This window comes from Geotrypetes seraphini, chromosome 7, assembly GCF_902459505.1.
Source record: "Geotrypetes seraphini chromosome 7, aGeoSer1.1, whole genome shotgun sequence".
NCBI classification, from domain to species: domain Eukaryota; kingdom Metazoa; phylum Chordata; class Amphibia; order Gymnophiona; family Dermophiidae; genus Geotrypetes; species Geotrypetes seraphini.
The window spans coordinates 33,854,503-33,873,025 of record NC_047090.1 but is presented as its reverse complement, the minus strand read 5'-3'; the positions used below and the strand labels follow the sequence as shown (position 1 = coordinate 33,873,025).

The following is an 18,523-nucleotide window of genomic DNA, read 5'->3' as shown; positions in this document are numbered from 1 at the left end:
GTAGATCTTAATCTCCAGGACCAAAATCGTGGCCATTGAGACTCAGAAATTGTCTGACCAATCTCAATACTCCAAATATCGCTAAGTCCAGTTTTCTTTTTTTTATTTAAAAATCCATTTAACAATTTATACCATTTTGCGGCTTGGTGACCCAAAAAATTCGCCTGGAAACATAGGACCTGCAGAGTATTAAGTATTGAGTATTAAGAGTTTTCCATTCAGGGAACCCTGCCTGAATAGCTTGCTTCAACTGCAACCATTTAAAATATTGTGTTTTTTTTAATCCAAATTTATGTTGCAATTGTGAAAAACTAAGCATTGATCCTTCTGAAATAACATCATTCAATGTTCGTATACCTGCAATTATCCATTGCTTCCAGACGATTTTATATCTGCCAATCTTGATCCTGGAGTTTACCCAAATTGATTGATTTAATGATTTAGCAATTGGTTCTGGTGATAGATTACTAATATATTTTAATGTCTTCCAAGTAACCAATATAATTCTGTTATCCTTATATCGTCTAGGCATATTTATACTAATTAGATGTTCTACATGTAATGGGAACAGGAGCCGCCATTCTAGATATAGCCAATCTGGTACATTCTCCATGAGATCTGGGAGGATCCAATACATACCCTGTCTTAGAATATAGGCTTGATGGTACCTATAAAAATTTTGAAAATTTACCCCTCCCTCCACAATCGGTCTTTGTAAAGATACTAAAGCAATTCTGGGTCTTTTCCCAAACCAAACAAATTTTGTAAGAATATTATTTAACTTTTTATAGAATGACCCCTGAAAAAATATTGGTATCATACTCATTTGATAACAAACCACAGGCAATATCATCATTTTAATTGTTTGAACTCTTCCCCACCAAGAAAGATGTAAAGGATTCCATTGCTCACACATTTCTGTTATTTTTTTTAATAAAAGTTTTTCATTTTCTTTTACTGTATCTTCAATTGTATTTTTGATAATAATACCTAAATATTTTAATCCTTCTTCTTTCCAAATAAATGAATATGAATCAAATAATCTTTTGGTACAGTGAACATTAATTGGAAGAATTTCCGATTTACTCCAATTAATTTTATATCCAGAAAATTTCCCAAATTTCTCTAGAATATTAAGTAAACTTGGAACAGTAGTCCCCGGTTCTCTTAAATATAATAATATATCATCTGCATATGCAGAAAGTTTGAATTCCCAGTAAGAAAATGGGATTCCCTTTATCTCCTTAGTTTGATTAATTGCAATTAATAAGGGTTCTAGAACAATATCAAAAAGTAAGGGGGACAAAGGACATCCTTGTCTAACTCCCCTATGCAAGTTAAATCTATCTGATAAATTGTTATTAATATATTACATTACATTACATTAGTGATTTCTATTCCGCCATTACCTTGCGGTTCAAGGCGGATTACATTCCAACTAAAAAAACAGGAATTACATACAAATTAAAAGGAGTTGAATAAGCGATGACATTGAATTTTTTAAGGTAATAAACATTGGATAAAGAGTTACCAAAGGGAATTGGAGGTCTTTAGGAGGTAAGAATATGGTGAGATTATGGGTTTTAGATAGCATTTGATAGGTAAAAGTGTTGTTAAGAGTAAGAGGTTTTAAGAGTGGGTGTGGTTAGGACTGTTTCAGGGCTTTCTTGAAGAGTATAGTTTTTATTTGTTTTCTGAAAATCTTGTAGTCTGGGGTGGTTAACAGTAGGTTGGAGATTTGGTTATCCATTCTTGCAGCTTGAGTGGCTAGGAGGCCGTCGTATTGTTTTGACCGTTTTACTATATAATCTTGCACCAGGAGAGCTATACAAAGTCTGAATCATTTTAATAAAACCGGGGCCTATTCCAAACCATTCCAGAGCTTGATACATATAATTCCATTCCACTCTATCAAATGCTTTTTCTGCATCTAAAGATAGCATAAAAGCTGGATCATTCATATTTTTCACTAAATTTAAAGAGTGAAATGCTAATCTAGTATTGTTTGATGAGTGTCTTTTAGCAATAAATCCTGTTTGGTGTACATCAATAATAAAAGGAAGAGCTTTTGCCAATCTTATTGCTAATACTTTAGCAATCAACTTACCATCTACATTTAATAAAGATATAGGCCTGTAGTTTGAAACCAAGGTAGGATCCCTGTTTGGTTTTGGTAAGACAATAATTACCGAATCCGCCATAGTACCTGATATATTCCCATTATTTATTTGGTATTGATACAAATTTAATAAATATGGTAAGATGATATTTTGAAATGTTTTATAGAATTCAACAGTATAGCCATCACCACCCGGAGCGGATCCAACTCTAAGAGACTTCAATGCTGTTTCTATTTCTTTTAAAGATATAGGATCTTCTAAACTTCATTTTATATAATCCGGAACATTTGGTCCAATAAATGAGTTTAAGAAATTTAATCCCTCTTGTTCTTTATTTTCATAAGATTCAGAAGAATATAAATCTTTATAAAAATCAAGAAATTGTATTAAAATATCTTTGGTGTTAGTGTGTGTGTTGCCTTGTGTATCTTTAATTGCAATAATCTTAGATTTCCTTTTTTTTTGCTTTAAGAAAATTAGCTAATAATCTTCCAGCTTTGTTTGAATTACCATAATACTGAACTTGCTTATAGAAGATATCTTTCCTCACAAATTGAGAAGAAATCTCATTATATTTCGCTTTTATTTTTAATAAACTTTGTAATGTATTATGTTCCCAGTTCTTAATTAATTTATTTTCTAATACTTTAATTTGTTTTTCCAAATCAACATATTGTTTTTTAAGTTGTTTTTTGATAAATGCTGAATATGAAATAATATTTCCTCTTATTGTTGCTTTAAATGCGTCCCACAAAATCTCAGCATTAATATTATCCGAATTATTTATTTGAAAAAATTCATTCATCTTTAATTTAAAATCTTCCAGAAAGTTTGTATCCGCAAGTAAAGCATTATCAAATCTCCAAATTGGATTGAAATTTACTATATCATTATTCTTAAAGTCAATCCACACACCAGCATGGTCTGAAATTACAATGGGATCAATAACTGCATTCATCACTCGCTGCGCTATATTATTAGACACGAATATATAATCAATTCGTGAGAAAGATTTGTGGACCTGAGAACAAAAAGAGAATTCCTGATCATTAAAATGAAGAATCCGCCATATATCAACTAAATTACAAGATTGAACCAAATTATCTAAACCTAACGATTTCATAATTCTACTTGGTCTCTTATCCAAAATTGGATCCATTACAGCATTGAAATCCCCTGCTACGATTAAATTAGAAGTAGCCAGTGGTAACAGTAATTGTTGAACTTGTTTAAAAAACTCCATTTGATTCGAATTAGGAGCATATAAATTTAATAAATCCAGAGTTGTATTTCCCAGAACCATTTTGATATGTACCCATCTTCCTAAAGGATCATAATTCATTAATTTGAAATCAGCATTGCACTTCCTATTTATCAGGACAGCAACCCCAGCTTTTTTTTTCATTGCAGGTGCAAAGAAGCATTTAGAAATCCAACCCCCAGATAACTTTTTAGATTCAATATCAGAAAGGTGCGACTCTTGGATAAAATATATGTCCGCATTTTGCTTTTTAAGGAACATTAGTACTTTCTTTCTCTTGATAGGATGATTTAAACCATTGACGTTAATAGAATAAATTTTTATATCCATCTATTTTATAATTAAATTTTGGCAATACTTCTATAATAATAAAGATGACCAGACCTCAGCACATTAAGTAAATATATTTCCTTCATCCAATCCCCCCATCCCTTCCCCCCCCCGAAAATAAGATTATAAAAGCAAAATTCAAATATTACATTTATCCCCTTTTCAATCCTCATCAATATATTATTGTTCTGAACCCCCTCCCTCTCTCTATGTTCCCTCCCCTCCCCCCATAATCAATGTCTGCCCTGGAACACATATAGCAGACCCTAAACCCCCTCCCCCAGACAACTAATATCCCCCATATTGAATTAACATATCTCAAAACTTCAGCTATTTTTCCCCCCACTTATATAATATTTAATTATTTATATCCATACATATTCAATCATTCAATTAATAATTATTATCATTAATAATAATTCATTATAGCAAATTACATAAAATTATCTATAATGAATTCAATATAAATATTCAAATACATTTTCATTCATATAAGTTATTCATATAAATAAAAGTATCTTAAAATTCTTTATCTCCTTATTAAATATCTCTTCTTTAAAAAACCCAATTCCCAGACTTAACCCTTTATTTAATAATTTTGTATTTCATATCAATTAGTATCCAGGTAAAATATATCATTATAATAAGATTCATATTTAATTAATTCATATAAATTATAAATATATCTTCCTTCCAAAGTAATATATGTCCCATCTTTATATTTTATTTACATTTTCAAATTTAGCTATAATTCCGTGTATATTAACTATTCATTGTTAATTTAAATATATTCATTCATAGCGTTAATATATTATTAATACTAGTATCTAACCAATTTATTTATAACATTCTCATTTAAAAATCAATCGTAATATATTCAATATAAATAAATATTTGAGTAAAATATATATTTTCATATTTATTAATAAAGTCTAAATTATTTCCTATTTTATTAATAATCCCTTTTGAAATATTCAATATCCTATATTTATTTCCTTATATTAATCAATTATTGTTATTTAGGATAGTTAGTACTTAGTAGTTATGTAAATATATATATTATATTTATAATATTTCTCATAGATAATTAATTTCTTGTTAAATTAAAAATGTATCAGTAAATTCAAAATATTGATAAATTAATCAAAAGATCTTCAAATGCAATAAAATGCAATAAAAATAACTTGAACCAATATCAATCCACTTCTTTTTTTTTCCTTCTTTCTTCCTTTTTTTTTTTTTCCCCCTTCTTCTCTTGTCTTCAAAATGAGTCTTTTCCATTTTCTCTTTTTCCTTTAATCAATTGTCTTTTATGTAGACATCGGTTCCTCTTGTGATAAAAACTCTTTAAGTTTTGCAGGGTCTTGAAAATACCAGGACTTATTTCCAGTAGATATTCGCATTGTAGATGGATAGTACAATCCGTACATGTACCCTTTTTCTTTCAACTGCTGCCTCAGCATAAGAAACTGCTTTCTGATGTTTGCAGTGTGTTTTGCAAAGTCCAGGACCAACAGCAATTTAGACCCTTTATAATTTAAATTTTTGTTTGCTTTTGCTACTTTCAGGATTTCTAAAGCTTGCTGGTATCTCAAAACTTTAAAAATCAAGGGTCTGGGGCCATTCTGATTCACTGGTTTTTTTGAAGGGATTCTATGTGCCCGTTCTATTTCCAACGGCCACTTGGAGTTTAATTGTAACAGTTTAGGTAGTAAGTTCTCTAAAAACTGTACAGTGTCTCCCCCTTCAAGATTTTCAGCCAGTCCAAGCACTCTGATGTTCTTCCTTTTCCCCCGATTCTCCATATCTATCAGCTGATTTTTCAAGCTTTCCACATTTTGTCTTTCACTTTCACACTTTTGTGTGACAGTTTCCAGCAGTTCGATTCTCTCTTCTATCACAGACATCCTCTGCCTGTCAGTCTGAATCTCCTGCTTCAGACTTAGTACTTCTTCCTTGACCTCCGAAATTTTTCCAGCGTTGTCAGTCAACATTAATTTAATTTTAAACAATTCTGCCATGATGTCTGCTTTGTCCGAATATTCTTCAGCTTCAAGTGGGATCGGCACACTCGACGGCGATACCGGGGTAACTTTTGATCTTTTTGCCGAGACACCGGAAGTGTACGGCTTCTCCGATTTCCCCTGCCTTGTTGTTGCCATTTCCGACGCTGTTTTACTTTTTTATATCGCAGGATGAACGGATCAAATCAACTTTTCCTTTCAATTAGTTGACTGGGTTCGGGGAGCTCTGCGGTTATGCGACCATTTTGCGCGCTCCAAGCCACGCCCTCCAGAAGGTGTTAATAATAAACAGAGATACTACAGTAATCAAATCAAGTCATACTGTGACTAAACATGGAATGACTATAGCAGTGATGGCCAACTTAGGATATAAGAGAAGAAGCAGCCATCTTCTGTGATGGAGGGGGGGGTAGAGGTTGATAGGGAATAAGAATGCTAGTAGACCAGGTGTCTCAAAGTCCCTCCTTGAGGGCCGCAATCCAGTCGGGTTTTCAGGATTTCCCCAATGAATATGCATGCGATCTATTTGCATGCACTGCTTTCAATGCATATTCATTGGGGAAATCCTGAAAACCCGACTGGATTGAGGCCCTCGAGGAGGGACTTTGAGATCCCTGTAGTAGACTGATGGACAGCAAGCAATTAAAATAGGCAGGAGAAGCACTTGACTTACCTTGGCAGGAAGAATAAATTCTATAGAAGTTACCATGGAATATTTTTCAACTATAGTCCCTATTTAATTTTACTCCTAGCTACTATAAAACACGTTTGCTAAAGGAAATAAATCTCTAGTATGTCTTTTTTCACAAATACCATCAAAGCAATGTCTACAAAAAAAGACCCCAAATAACCCTATAATGGAAAAGCTGTTAAACTGTATCCATCTGAGATATGTACAATTTGCCTTTATCCACTACTGAAATTGCTCAGTTAAAGCTAAGTGGAACATTTTTTTCTACTCATATTTATTGTGAATATTTTTTTGCATAAGAGATGGACATATAACAAGAAAAGAAAGAAAAAAAAAAAAGCAAACAATAGAAAAAAGGAAATAATGAAAAATCAACAAAAGGAAAGAGAAGAAATGTAGGAAGGAGATATATTGGATGTTTCACTAATGATGGCTCATTAATATGTGAGTAGGTCAGGAGTGTTTTTATGTTCCAAAGTCCTATCTCTCGGAGCTCTTGAAGTCTTAATATAAGTTGTTACGTCTTGTATCTCAGATGGATACAATTTAACAGCTTTGCTATTATATGGTTATTTTGGGTCTTTTTTTTTTTTTACAAAATGCCAACAGAATACATTCTGTATAAGACTAACAATTCTTTTACAAAGTAACTTGAGAAGAATACAAGAAATATGTTTATTCAATAACTAGTCTTTATGCCCGTTACATTAACGGGTGCTAGAATATATGTATGTCTGTCTTTCATTCTTTCTTTCTCTCTCTCTCCCCTTGGCCGCTTTCTGTACATTAACGGGTGCTAGAATATATATGTGTGTGTGTCTCTCTATTTCTTTCTCTCTCTCTCCTTAGCCGCTTTCTTTCTTTCTTTTTCCTTGGCTGTCCATCACCACCCCTTGCCTGCTCCCCCTGTCCATTCTCCCTTCCTTTTACCTCCCCTGTGTCCACCACCACCCCTTCACAGCTCTCCTTATGCAGCAGCAGCCCTTCTCCCTTTGTTTTACCTCCCTCCTGTCCAGCAGCACCTTCCTTCTCCCCCTGTCCAACATTAGGCCTCCGTCCCTTTTTCTTCACCACCACCTCTGTCCATCAGCACCTATTTCCTTCTCCCCCTGTCCAGCAGTAGGCGTCCCTTCCTTTCCCCCCCCTCCTTCTTATCCCTATGATACACTTACCTTGCTCTGCCTCTGATCAGAGGCTCCTGATAGCCGCCCAGTTGCACCCATTGTAAAAGTTCCCTTTGCGGCATCTCGCACCCCTCCTGACGCGACTCCCGCTGTCTTTCTTTCTGTCTGTCTCTGTTCCTGGCCCCCTTTGTCTGTTTGTCTTTCTGTATATCTCCCTGCCCCTGTCTTTCTTCTTTTCTTTCTGTCTCCCTTCCTCCCTCTGTCTGTCTGTCCAAAGCAGCATTCCTTCCCCCTCCATTTCCCTTCCCCCCACACCAGTTCCCTGTGCACCTTCCCCTGTGTATTTATTCTTGTAGCGTTTCCTCTACCCTCTTTCCCTTCCCACAGTCGCGACTACAAACGCGGGCCCGAGTCCTTTGTGGCCTCCCCCTTCCCTTACCGTGGGCCCGACTGGCGATTTAAGCAGCGTGTCAGCACTCTTCACACGCTGCTTCGGGTCCTTCTACTGCCCTGATTTACTCTGGCACGTCTGGAGGAAATCAGGGCAGTAGAAAGGCCCGAATCAGCGTGTGAAGACTGCTGACACGCTGCTTAAATCGCCAGTCGGGCCCGCGGTAAGGGAAGAGGGGGGGCGACAAATGACTCGGGTCCCGGGCAGTGGAAAGTTGCAGGGCTCCTCGGTGGGGGCACTGAGTGGCCGCGATCCCTCTCCTCCCAGACCCCTCCCCCCGGAGGAACGGAGATCGGCGGCTACAGCCGCTGGCTTCGGCGTCTTCTATCCACTGCGGCCAACCTTAGCGGAAACAGGAAGTAGTCAAAGAGGGCGGGCCACAGTGGACAGAAGACAGCAAAGCCAGCTGTAGTAGTGCTTTTCTCTTTATTTTTAAAAGTGGGTGAGCCGGCGAGGAGGAGGAGGTGGTGGTTTTGGCAGTGAGGAACAGAGATCGTTGGTGGCGTGAGATGGAGAGCAGGTGACGTAAAACCCACGCATGCGCACGCGTGTTTCCGCGACGGGATCAGGGAACACAATTTTTTTAGTGCGCATGCGCGGCCTATCATTTTATTATATTAGATATGGGCAAAGTACCATATACAGTATACTTGACTACAAACAAGAGATTTTTGGGCCAAACACTGGCTCAAAAATGGGGGTCTTGGTTTATATTTGGGTCAGTGCTGACTCCCCTCCCAAACTTGTTTCAGGCCTCTGCCGGGCCAGCCGTGTGATCTGGTGGTCCCGCGGTGGCCGGGATAGGAGGGATCCCTTCCCTCCTCCTGTCCCAGCCGATTCTAAGAATTTTTACCTCCCTCCTGCCTCTCCCATGTACCTTTACTATACCTGGTGGTCCAGCGATGAATCGCAGCAGGAGTTCTCACGGCAGCCAATCAGCTAGCGTCTGCATGGGCATGAGCAAAGAAAGGTCGCTCCTGCTGCATTTCAGATCTGGATTACCAGAGATATTAAAGGTACGTGGGGGAGGCAGGAGGGAGGTAAAAATTCTTAGAATCGGCTGGGATAGGAGGCAGGAAGGATCCCTCCTGTCCCAGCCACCGTTGGACCACCAAGTCTCACAGCAGACCCGGTGGAGGCCTGCAAGTCATTGGGAGGGAGGGGAACAGGGTGCAGAGTATGGCAGGGCAAGGAAAGGCACTGCACTTGAAAATTACCCCCGGAGGAAGTGACGTCATCGCCACGGATGGGAGCTTGAACTGAGAGCTCCTGTTCGGGCCGGCGAAATAACTATCATTTTGGTGTGAAAACGGTGCAAAATTTTTATTCCCGGGGGCAGGAGAGGTGGGTGAAGTCGCAGCTATCACCATGGCAACGCGAAAAAAGTTGCCCGGCGACAAACCCGGCCAGCGCACGATGGAACAAGCGCTGAGCCGGGCTACACGTGGCAGCATGGGCCCTGAAATATGCAGCGGGGAGGCGGCGAAATCGAGCGGGGCCCTGGCGGCTGTGGCTGATATGGTGGAGGACCCGGTGTCAGAGAGTTTGCAGATGGACCCGCTTACCAAAGCGGATATGCAGAGATGGATCGCAGAGGTAAAACCTGAAATCTCTGCGGTGGCGGTGCAGGTCCGGGAGGCGGTGCAGGAGTTGCGCACCGACCTGGTGGAGGTGGGCACGAGGGTCGGAGTGGTGGAGATGCGCATGGATAGCTGTGAGGACAGTGTAACCGGAATGCAGAGATCACTGGAGACGGAGTCTGCGGATTACCAACTTCTTCAGGATAAGGTCGAGGACCTGGAGAACCGCACCCGACGTAACAATTTGAGGGTGCGGGGCCTGCCAGACCTGCCTGAGTTTAAGGACGTTCGTGCTACTACAATCAAGCTGATCAGGTGGCTCCTTCAAGACGACACATTAGAGCCGGGACTAGAGCGAGCTCACCGTGCGCTGGGACCCCGGACACTGGATCAACCGAAGGATATAGTGTTGTGTCTTCAGAGCTTTGTTCTTAAAGAGCGGATTTTCCGCAGAGCCCGGGAGATGGGCACGGTCACCTGGGAGGGCCACCGGCTGGAGTTCTATCAGGATCTAGCTGCTGGCACGCTCCAGAAACGGCGGGCATTCAGGGAAGTGACCAAGGCTTTGCAGCGCAGCAATTTGCGCTATCGTTGGACTTACCCTTTTGGTGTTGTTATTACCATTAACGGAGTCCACACCAGAGTTACCACTGTTCAAGAGGCTCGTGGGCTGCTACAACAAGCGGGTATTGAGATCCCTGAGGAGGCTGTTCCGGCGGGAGGTGTGGTGCCTGGCCAGGGGGTGCCTCCTTCTACCTCCCGCTGGCAACGAGTGGAAAATGGATCCCGAAGCGGGAGGGGTGGCCGAGGGGGTGGACCCCCCCATCGGGCTACTGCTTCGTCCTCAAGTGCTCCTCCCTGAGAGCTGACTGAATGTACTTGTCTATTTCCTGTCTCCAATGCCAGTTTCAGGCCTCGGTGGGGGTCTTTGGACTCCACTCCGAGGGAATGGCCAGTTGAATCTTTCCCCTTGGGAGAGTGTTGTGTGGGGGTTATACACTACCTGGTTTGGGATGGGGGGGGAGGGGGAAGTTGAAAGTTTCAAGTTGGTGTTAAATGGGGGGTAGTGTGGGGTGGGGGAGGGGGGAGTGTAAATGGTGACATGGGAGCTTGAGGGATTGGTGGGTTGGTGTATGGGGGAATCTTGTACACATCGTTTTTGATAGTTGTTGTATGTGTGAGGGATGTGTGTAAGGGGCCATGGAGATGGTTCACTTCTTTATATGTTGGTGGGAGATCTGAGGACTCTCACTGTGGGGGAGGGGGGTGGTGGGGAGGGATGAGGGAGGAGAGGGAGGGAAGGGGGGACACACTTGTTGGGGTTGGGTTTGCATGGTCATTATGTTATTGGGAATATGGGGGCGTTTAAATTGGTCTCTTATAATATTAGGGGTCTCAATTCTCCCAACAAGAGAAGGGCCTTCTATAGGGAATTGCTTCGTTTGAGGGCTGATGTTTGCTTTGTCCAGGAAACACACTTACTGCAGTCCCATGAATCCTTAGCTGGAGATTACAGGTTTCCGCAGGCCTTCTGGGCTTCCCGGGTGGGCACTTCTAAGAGGAGTGGGGTGGGAATTCTTATTCGTAAGGGGATCCGTTGTGAGGTACGTAGGGTGGTGCGGGATCCTCAGGGCAGATACATTATGCTGGAGGCTCTGATTGAGGGGATCTTATACTCCCTGGTAAATATCTATGCCCCTAATGAGGGGCAGGGGACCTTCTTTCGTGAGTTGGTCCCTCGGATCCTCAAGTTCAAGGGGAAAGCCCTGGTTTTTGGTGGGGATTTTAATCTTACAGTGACACCTCATTTGGATAACTCAGGGAGGGCGGATCATTATAGGCGAAGGGATCGTAAACTGTTGCGGGAGGCATTGGCCAGTCTGAATGTGGTAGACTGTTGGAGGTGGCTGCATCCTTCGGTTAAGGACTACACTTACTTTTCGGGAATACACTCCTCATACTCTAGAATTGATTATGTTTTTGTGGAGCGGGGACTACTTCGGAGGGTGGAGTCCGCGGGGATTGAGTCACTTACGTGGTCGGACCATGCACCGGTGTGGTTACGATTCCAGGGGGTGGGTGGAGGCTCGGGACGGAAATTTTGGCGTTTTAATGATAGTCTTTTAGATGACCCAGAGGTGGGAACACAAATCGAAGGGTGGATACAAGACTATCTTGATGTAAATGTGGAGTATGGAGCTTCATTGGAAGCGGTTTGGGAGGGGTTAAAGGCTACCCTTAGGGGCAGACTAATAGCTCTGGCATCGGCCCGACAGCGTAGGCGGCGGGAGGAGGCAGCGGGCCTGTTAACCGAGATTGGTAGGTTGGAGAGTTTGCATAAGCGTTCTCCTTGGAATGTGACATTGCGGGAGCGCTTGTTTCAGGCCCGTAGGGATCTCCAGGCTTTAGACTTGGACAGATTACATCATAACTTACAGCTCCTCCAACAGAGATATTTTGAGTTCTCTAATAAAGCTAGTAGACTGGTTGCGCACCGTCTTAGGGTGCGACAGATGCGCAACCAGATCCTGTCGCTCCGAGCGGCTTCTGGGGAAGTGTTGCAGACTGAGGATGCTATCCGTACCCGTTTTGTGGAATATTATTCCCAGCTTTATACCCCGGAAGATCCAGGGCCCTCGCGGGACCAGGACGCTTACTTAACTTCAGCAGAGATGCCCCAGATTACACAGGCTGATGGGGCGCGGCTGGACCGCCCTCTTACATTGCTTGAGGCTCGTAGCGCGTTGCGTTCTATGAAGCTTGGTAAATCGCCTGGGTTGGACGGGTTTACTGTCCGGTACTACAAACGCTTTCAAGATCTGCTACTACCTCCTTTATTGCGTTTTCTTAACTCGTTACAAGGGAATAGTACCCTACCTTACTTTATGCGCTTGGCGGGAGTGACGGTGTTAGCTAAGGAGGGGAAGGATCCCCTCCAATGTGCTTCCTACAGGCCGATATCTTTGCTGGGGGTTGATACTAAGATCTTCACGCGAATTCTGGCGGATAGATTGATGAGTTGGATCCCTCGGCTGATCCATCCAGATCAGTCGGGCTTTGTGGTAGGCAGGCAGGTAGGTGATAATACTCGTAGGGTCTATAACTTATATGATAGGGCGAGGGGGGGGAGGCGAGAAACGGTGTTTTTATCTATCGATGCTGAGAAGGCGTTCGATAGGGTAGCCTGGCCCTTTTTATTTCGGGTTCTAGAATCGGTGGGGTTGGGCCCACGCATGCGGGACTGGATTCGGGTCCTGTACAGTGGCCCTTTGAGCTGCATTAAGGTGAATGGTGGTTATTCAGAGACTTTTTCTCTGGCAAGGGGCACACGTCAAGGGTGCCCGCTTTCTCCGCTCCTTTTTGCTTTGACGGTAGAACCCCTGGCGCAGCGAGTGAGGATGAATCAGGATATTAAGGGGGTTATGGTGCCGGGAGGGGATTTTAAGCTGGCCTTGTTTGCGGATGATATTCTGTTTACGGTGGAAGAACCTGCGACCTCCCTGCCAGCTATATTGAGGGAGTTGGACGTTTATGGTGGGGTGTCGGGTTTTCGGGTCAATGTTGGTAAATCAGAGCTCCTCAACATTAACTTGCCTGAGGACCGGGTGTCCCACCTCCGAGCTCAATATCCGTTTCGGTGGGTCCAGCGCTCTTTGCGATATCTCGGTGTTTATTTTGGACCGCCGGGAGTGGATTTATATGATCTTAACTTTCCCCCGCTCTTTCGTCGTATTCGCCAAGATTTGCTTAATTGGAAGGATCTGTATCTCTCTTGGTTGGGTCGGGTGGCCGTTGTGAAGATGATGATTTTGCCTCGTTTGTTGTTTTTATTTCAAGTATTGCCTCTCTGGGTGGGTAGGAAAACGCTAGAGGGAGTTCAAAGGCAAATTTTTACTTTTATTTGGGCTGGTAGGCGGCCAAGGGTGAGTCAGAAGGTCCTATGTATGGGGAGAGGGGATGAGGGCTGGGGGTCCCAGATGTGGTGAAATATTATCAGGCTGCTCAGCTACGTGCCCTCTTAGAATGGCAGACGCAGACGCCGAAACTGTGGGTGGAATTTGAGCAAAATTTAAGTGATGGGGCGCCTTTGTTACATAGGCCATGGGTACCCGGTAGGGCGCGACTGGTGGGGGGGGGGGGGGGGTATCCTCAGTAGTGACTTCTTTGAGGGTATGGAATCAGACCCGAGCTTGCTTATTGGGGAATAGGCGTCATTCCTGGTACACCCCGCTGAGACACAACCCTGACTTTCCTCCGGGAGGGGATGGGGGAGTGTTTGCAGACTGGGAGTCCCGGGGTTTGGTGTGTGTGGGACAGTTGTGGGACCCGGTCCAGGGAGGTGTTAGACCCTTTACTGAACTCAGGGGTAAGTTTGGGTTCGAGATAAGAGATCTGTTCCCCTACCTACAGGTTTTACATTATATTAGGACCTCAGGACTCTTAGGAGACTTGAGGGGTGGGAAGATGCCCTTTGAGCTGCTATTGGGCCCGGTGCTTCGGAGGGGAGCTCTCTCTGCAATATATAGGTGCCTTAACGGTAGGGGGGCCTCCCTGCCCTACATGAAGGCCTGGGAAAATGATTGTGGTACGGGTATTCCCTGGGATACTTGGGGTGACATATGGTCGGAGATCTCCTCGGCGGGGATTTCTGCTTTGCTGATTGAGAATGGTTACAAGGTTCTCTTTCGGTGGTACTATACCCCACAGGTTGTGGCTCGTTGGCGGGGAGGTGCGAGTGATCAGTGTTGGAGGGGTTGTGGGGAAGTGGGTACCTATTTTCATATGTGGTGGCAGTGTGGGCAGGTGTGTGGATTCTGGACTGAGGTCTTTGATCGGGTGTCCCGGATCTTAGATGTCCAGATACCGGCCGATTGGCGACACGCCTTGTTGTTCTGGCATCAATTGGATCTGGCTGGGGGTGACTCTTTATTCTGTAAGTTGACATTCACTGCTGCTCGATTGGCCATTGCCTCTCTGTGGAATCAGGCGCTCTCTCCCACGTGGGCCCTGGTGGAGCAATGTTTGCTTAATTGGCAGAATCTTTATCATTTAACGGCCTTGCAGCATGGTAAACTACATGGTTATGCTCATGTGTGGCGCAAATTCCGGGCTTCTGTGGGGATCTGTGGTAGGGATGGTCAGGGGCGTTGAGTTGGTCTGGGGGTTGGAATAGATGGGCGATGCTGGGGGGGATCTCATAACCATATTCCTTTTCAATCTTTGGTATATGTTTGGAATTGATTATCTCTCAACCATATAGAGAGCTGTGGGTATTGTGCTTTGTCCCTGGGGGGTGGGAGGGGGGATATTGGCAGTGCTTTGGTGGGTATTCTAGATTGTTTTATTAGCTTGAAGGACTTGCACATATTTCTGCTGTTGATTTTCATTCTATGTGCTATTTTGGAGTGTGGTATTCAGCTCTATGTATTTTTGTTTTTGCCTTTCATGTGCAATTGTTCTGTACTGTTTGGAGTGTTTTTCAATAAAAGCTTTTCAATTTAAAAAAAAAAGAAAATTACCCCCCCCTCCCGGTTTATATTCGAGTCAATCTTTTTTCCTCCTTTTTTGGGGGGGAGGCTACCTCAGTTTATATTCGAGTATACTGTATACAGTATTTCACAAGAAGAACGTGGAGAGATGAGTCTTCAAATGCTTGTTCTAGTTTTGTTCCAGCATCTTCCCAATTGAAATTACTAGGATATATGCCTTAAAACATTGTCAAACAAGAAATCTGCCTACTCCCTGAGTACTTCAGAAGCAAGATTTACAGTGTACTTGCCCATTTTACTGCTGTGCTCCCAGGCTTGCTCTAGAGTGTGGAGTTTTTCTTTGGTAATCTCTAATTCTTTATTTGAAGCATCAATTTGCTCTCTCAAGGATGCATTCTCATGCTGTATGGCAAGAAAAACAGTATTTGGGTTCAAATAAGACATTACAATAATAAAAGTAACCTTCAGTGGTTTCTCCCTAATGATTCTCTCTCATTTGTACGTACAGAAAAAAAAAGATGAAATAAGAATTCTATAATGCCAAACTACACTTCTCCCTCCGGATTCACGGTTTCCGTATCTATGGATTCGATTATTTGCAATATTAAAACAAAAAATGCTTTTTCATTTTTGGGGCTATTTTAAGCCCCGTAAGCCCCTAACCACCGCTTCGCCCGGTTATTTTAAGCCCTGAAAGTCTCCCCTTAAGCCTTACCTGGTGGTCTAGCGGGTTTTCAGGGCAGGAGCGATCTTCCCACGCTCCTGCCCCGTGCAGATTGCTCACAGGAAATGGCTCGAGAGACTATGGGAGCTCAAGGCAGCCATTTCCTGTGAGCGATCTGCACAGAGCAAGAGTGTGGGAAGATCGCTCCTGCCTGAAAACCTGCTAGACCACCAGGTAAGGCTTAAGGGGAGACTTTCAGGGCTTAAAATAACCGGGCGAAGCGGTGGTTAGGGGCAGAACCGGCCCGAATATTATTCACGGGTTTTTAATATTCACGGGCCGGCTCTGCTCCTAACCACCGCGAATACGGAGGGGGAAGTGTACTAATGTTTGATAAAAAGATTAAGACAGTTCAATTCATTTCTTTTATGCTTAGTCATAGGCAGAAGTCATTTACAGTGCAATTTTTTTAAATCAGCTAGACTGCAATGATGAATACAATACCTGGCCATAACACTGAAAGCCCCATGCTCTGTAACTCATTTCACACCTGCTTACAGCACTGGTTAAATCATTTTTTCTGTATAATCAATCAGATGCTGTATAGTTCCAAGTGGGAAAGCATGTAGAGCCTGGCACATCTGTGGATTATGCATTTGGTCACCGTCACATCTACCATGACCCTGGTGCCTTCCAATGGTCATGGTGATGCTGTCACCCCAAGCTCCCTGGCACTATCTTCCACTACAGGAAGTCCGGGCTGGATCCCAGCGATTCAATCCGAAACACCCAAGAAATGCATAATGTTTTCTTTAATTAAAACATAAAGCATCCCCTTTGCATAGCTTTTGGGTCTCTCTTTTTAAGCATACTGTTTACTCACAATCCTATCGCAAAAGAACCCCCCCCCCTTCATAGCTTTGGGGTTAGACCATTAAACTGAGACATAACAGAATAATATAAAGGCTGCTTATCTCCTTTAAGCATACTACTCTCCTGACATATTCTAGGTTTAACTCACACCAGGTTTCCCAAGTTGGTCCTGGAGTCCCCCCTTGCCAGTCAGGTTTTCAGGATATCCATAATGAATATGCATGAAAGAAATTTGCATATAATGGAGGCAGTGTATGCAAATCAAGTTTATGCATATTCATGGTGGATATCCTGAAAACCTGACTGGCAAGGGGGGACTCCAGGACCAACTTGGGAAACACTGTTTTACAGTATCTATGTCTTCACTTGCTTTATGATGAGATCCTGGACTACTTTGAGCCACGCTCTAAACCTGGTTTTTCCTACCACCCTAACTTAATCAATAACCAGATGAGTAGCAGCCCTTGTGCAGTGAACTTGGCATCTTCTGCCCCATCCCAATATCTTCCAGGCTTTTCCCTCAGGATACTGCCAAAATGTTAGCTACTATTTAGAGATGGAAAAATTCCCCTGCAGTATTCACTCTCTTGTAGGGTATAGAAACCCTGCATTAATCTAGGCAGAATTGACCCCTCTCATTTTGCTAGCAGGAAAGGCATTTACCAGGTTGATTCACATTACTCACAATTAAAGCCAATTGCGTTCCCCACCCCCTGAGGTACAGACTTCTTTGGCCCTTGGGTACTCCTCACCTCTTCCCTCCCTGGTACCACTCTTCACCAAACGGCTTATTTTCAAAGATGGAACTTCCTTCCATTCCTGGTCCTACGTGCTGCCTGCCACAGAGGCTAGAGAGGAACTCTAGAACCAAGTCCTCTTTCCTGGAAAAGTCTTCTCCTATGTTCCCTTTCAGTGGCTCAGGGCTTCCTCTCTCTCTATTTGTCTATCTCTTCCCCCTTTATGTTTCGTTTTTCATTCCCTGCCGAGTTCCCCTTTCCTCAAGAAGAAAATATGCTTCTTTTAAAGCTTCTCTCCTTCAGTGACATGAGAGCTGATTTCTGCTTCAGTTATCAGGTGCTTTCAGCAAACCAGAGCATGCTTAATTTATGGAGCAGTGAACTGCTGGCTCAGCCCACCCTCCCCCAGGTTCCTTTCAACTTTACTCTGAATTTAGGTGACAGCAAAAAAGGGCTGCCCAGTTACTTCTGTCCACAACATCAATGTTATACTGCTGTTGCCAGGCAGAGCATGATTGCTGGTAAAATACCAATCCTTATCCAAGCTAGTCTTTGATATCATCTAGAGAATGACACGGGGAAAAAATCTGTCCCCGCCACCGCCCCGTCCCCAGCCCACCATCCTCTGTACCACCCCATCACCGCCGTTCCCTTCACCGCCCCGTCACCGTCACCACCATCCCTTTCACCGCCCCATCACCGCCACTGCCATCCCATTCACCGCCCCGTCACCGTCCCCGCTGCATCCATATAAGCCTTAGTACTGTAATATTTAGCTTATTCCTTTCTTATAAATCAAAGTTCCTGCTGCTGAACTAGAGAAAGAGATGTTCAGCTGGCAGGGCTTTGTTTATAAATTTTTATCAACACAACTAATATACTACTTTATCCTAAAGCAAAAAATAAATAAATAGAATTTTTTTCTACCTTTGTTGTCTGGTTTCTGCTTTCCACATCTTCTCATTCAATTCCTTCCATCCACTGTGTGTCTTCTCTCTGCGTCTTCCATTTGCTGTTACTGTGCCTCTCCCTTCACCCCCCCCCCAATTGGTCTAGCACCCATCTTCTTCCCTCCGCTCCCCCATAGTCTGGCATCTGTCTTCTTCCTATTCTGTCTTCCACATTTCCCTTCAGGGTCTGTTCCTCTCCACTCTCTTTCAATGTCTGTCCTATTCCTTT

General features: G+C 43.2%; 1 protein-coding gene across 3 annotated transcripts in view; it reads right to left on the bottom strand.

Moving 5' to 3' along the window:
• The window catches only part of CEP290 (centrosomal protein 290), a 283,184-nt gene that overhangs the window by 136,341 nt on the left and 128,320 nt on the right, over positions 1-18,523 (bottom strand). For all 3 annotated transcript variants that reach the window (XM_033953471.1, XM_033953470.1, XM_033953472.1), the window contains exon 26: positions 15,361-15,472. In XM_033953471.1, coding sequence (XP_033809362.1) covers positions 15,361-15,472 — 112 coding nt within the window. The remainder of the gene's footprint in view (positions 1-15,360; positions 15,473-18,523) is intronic.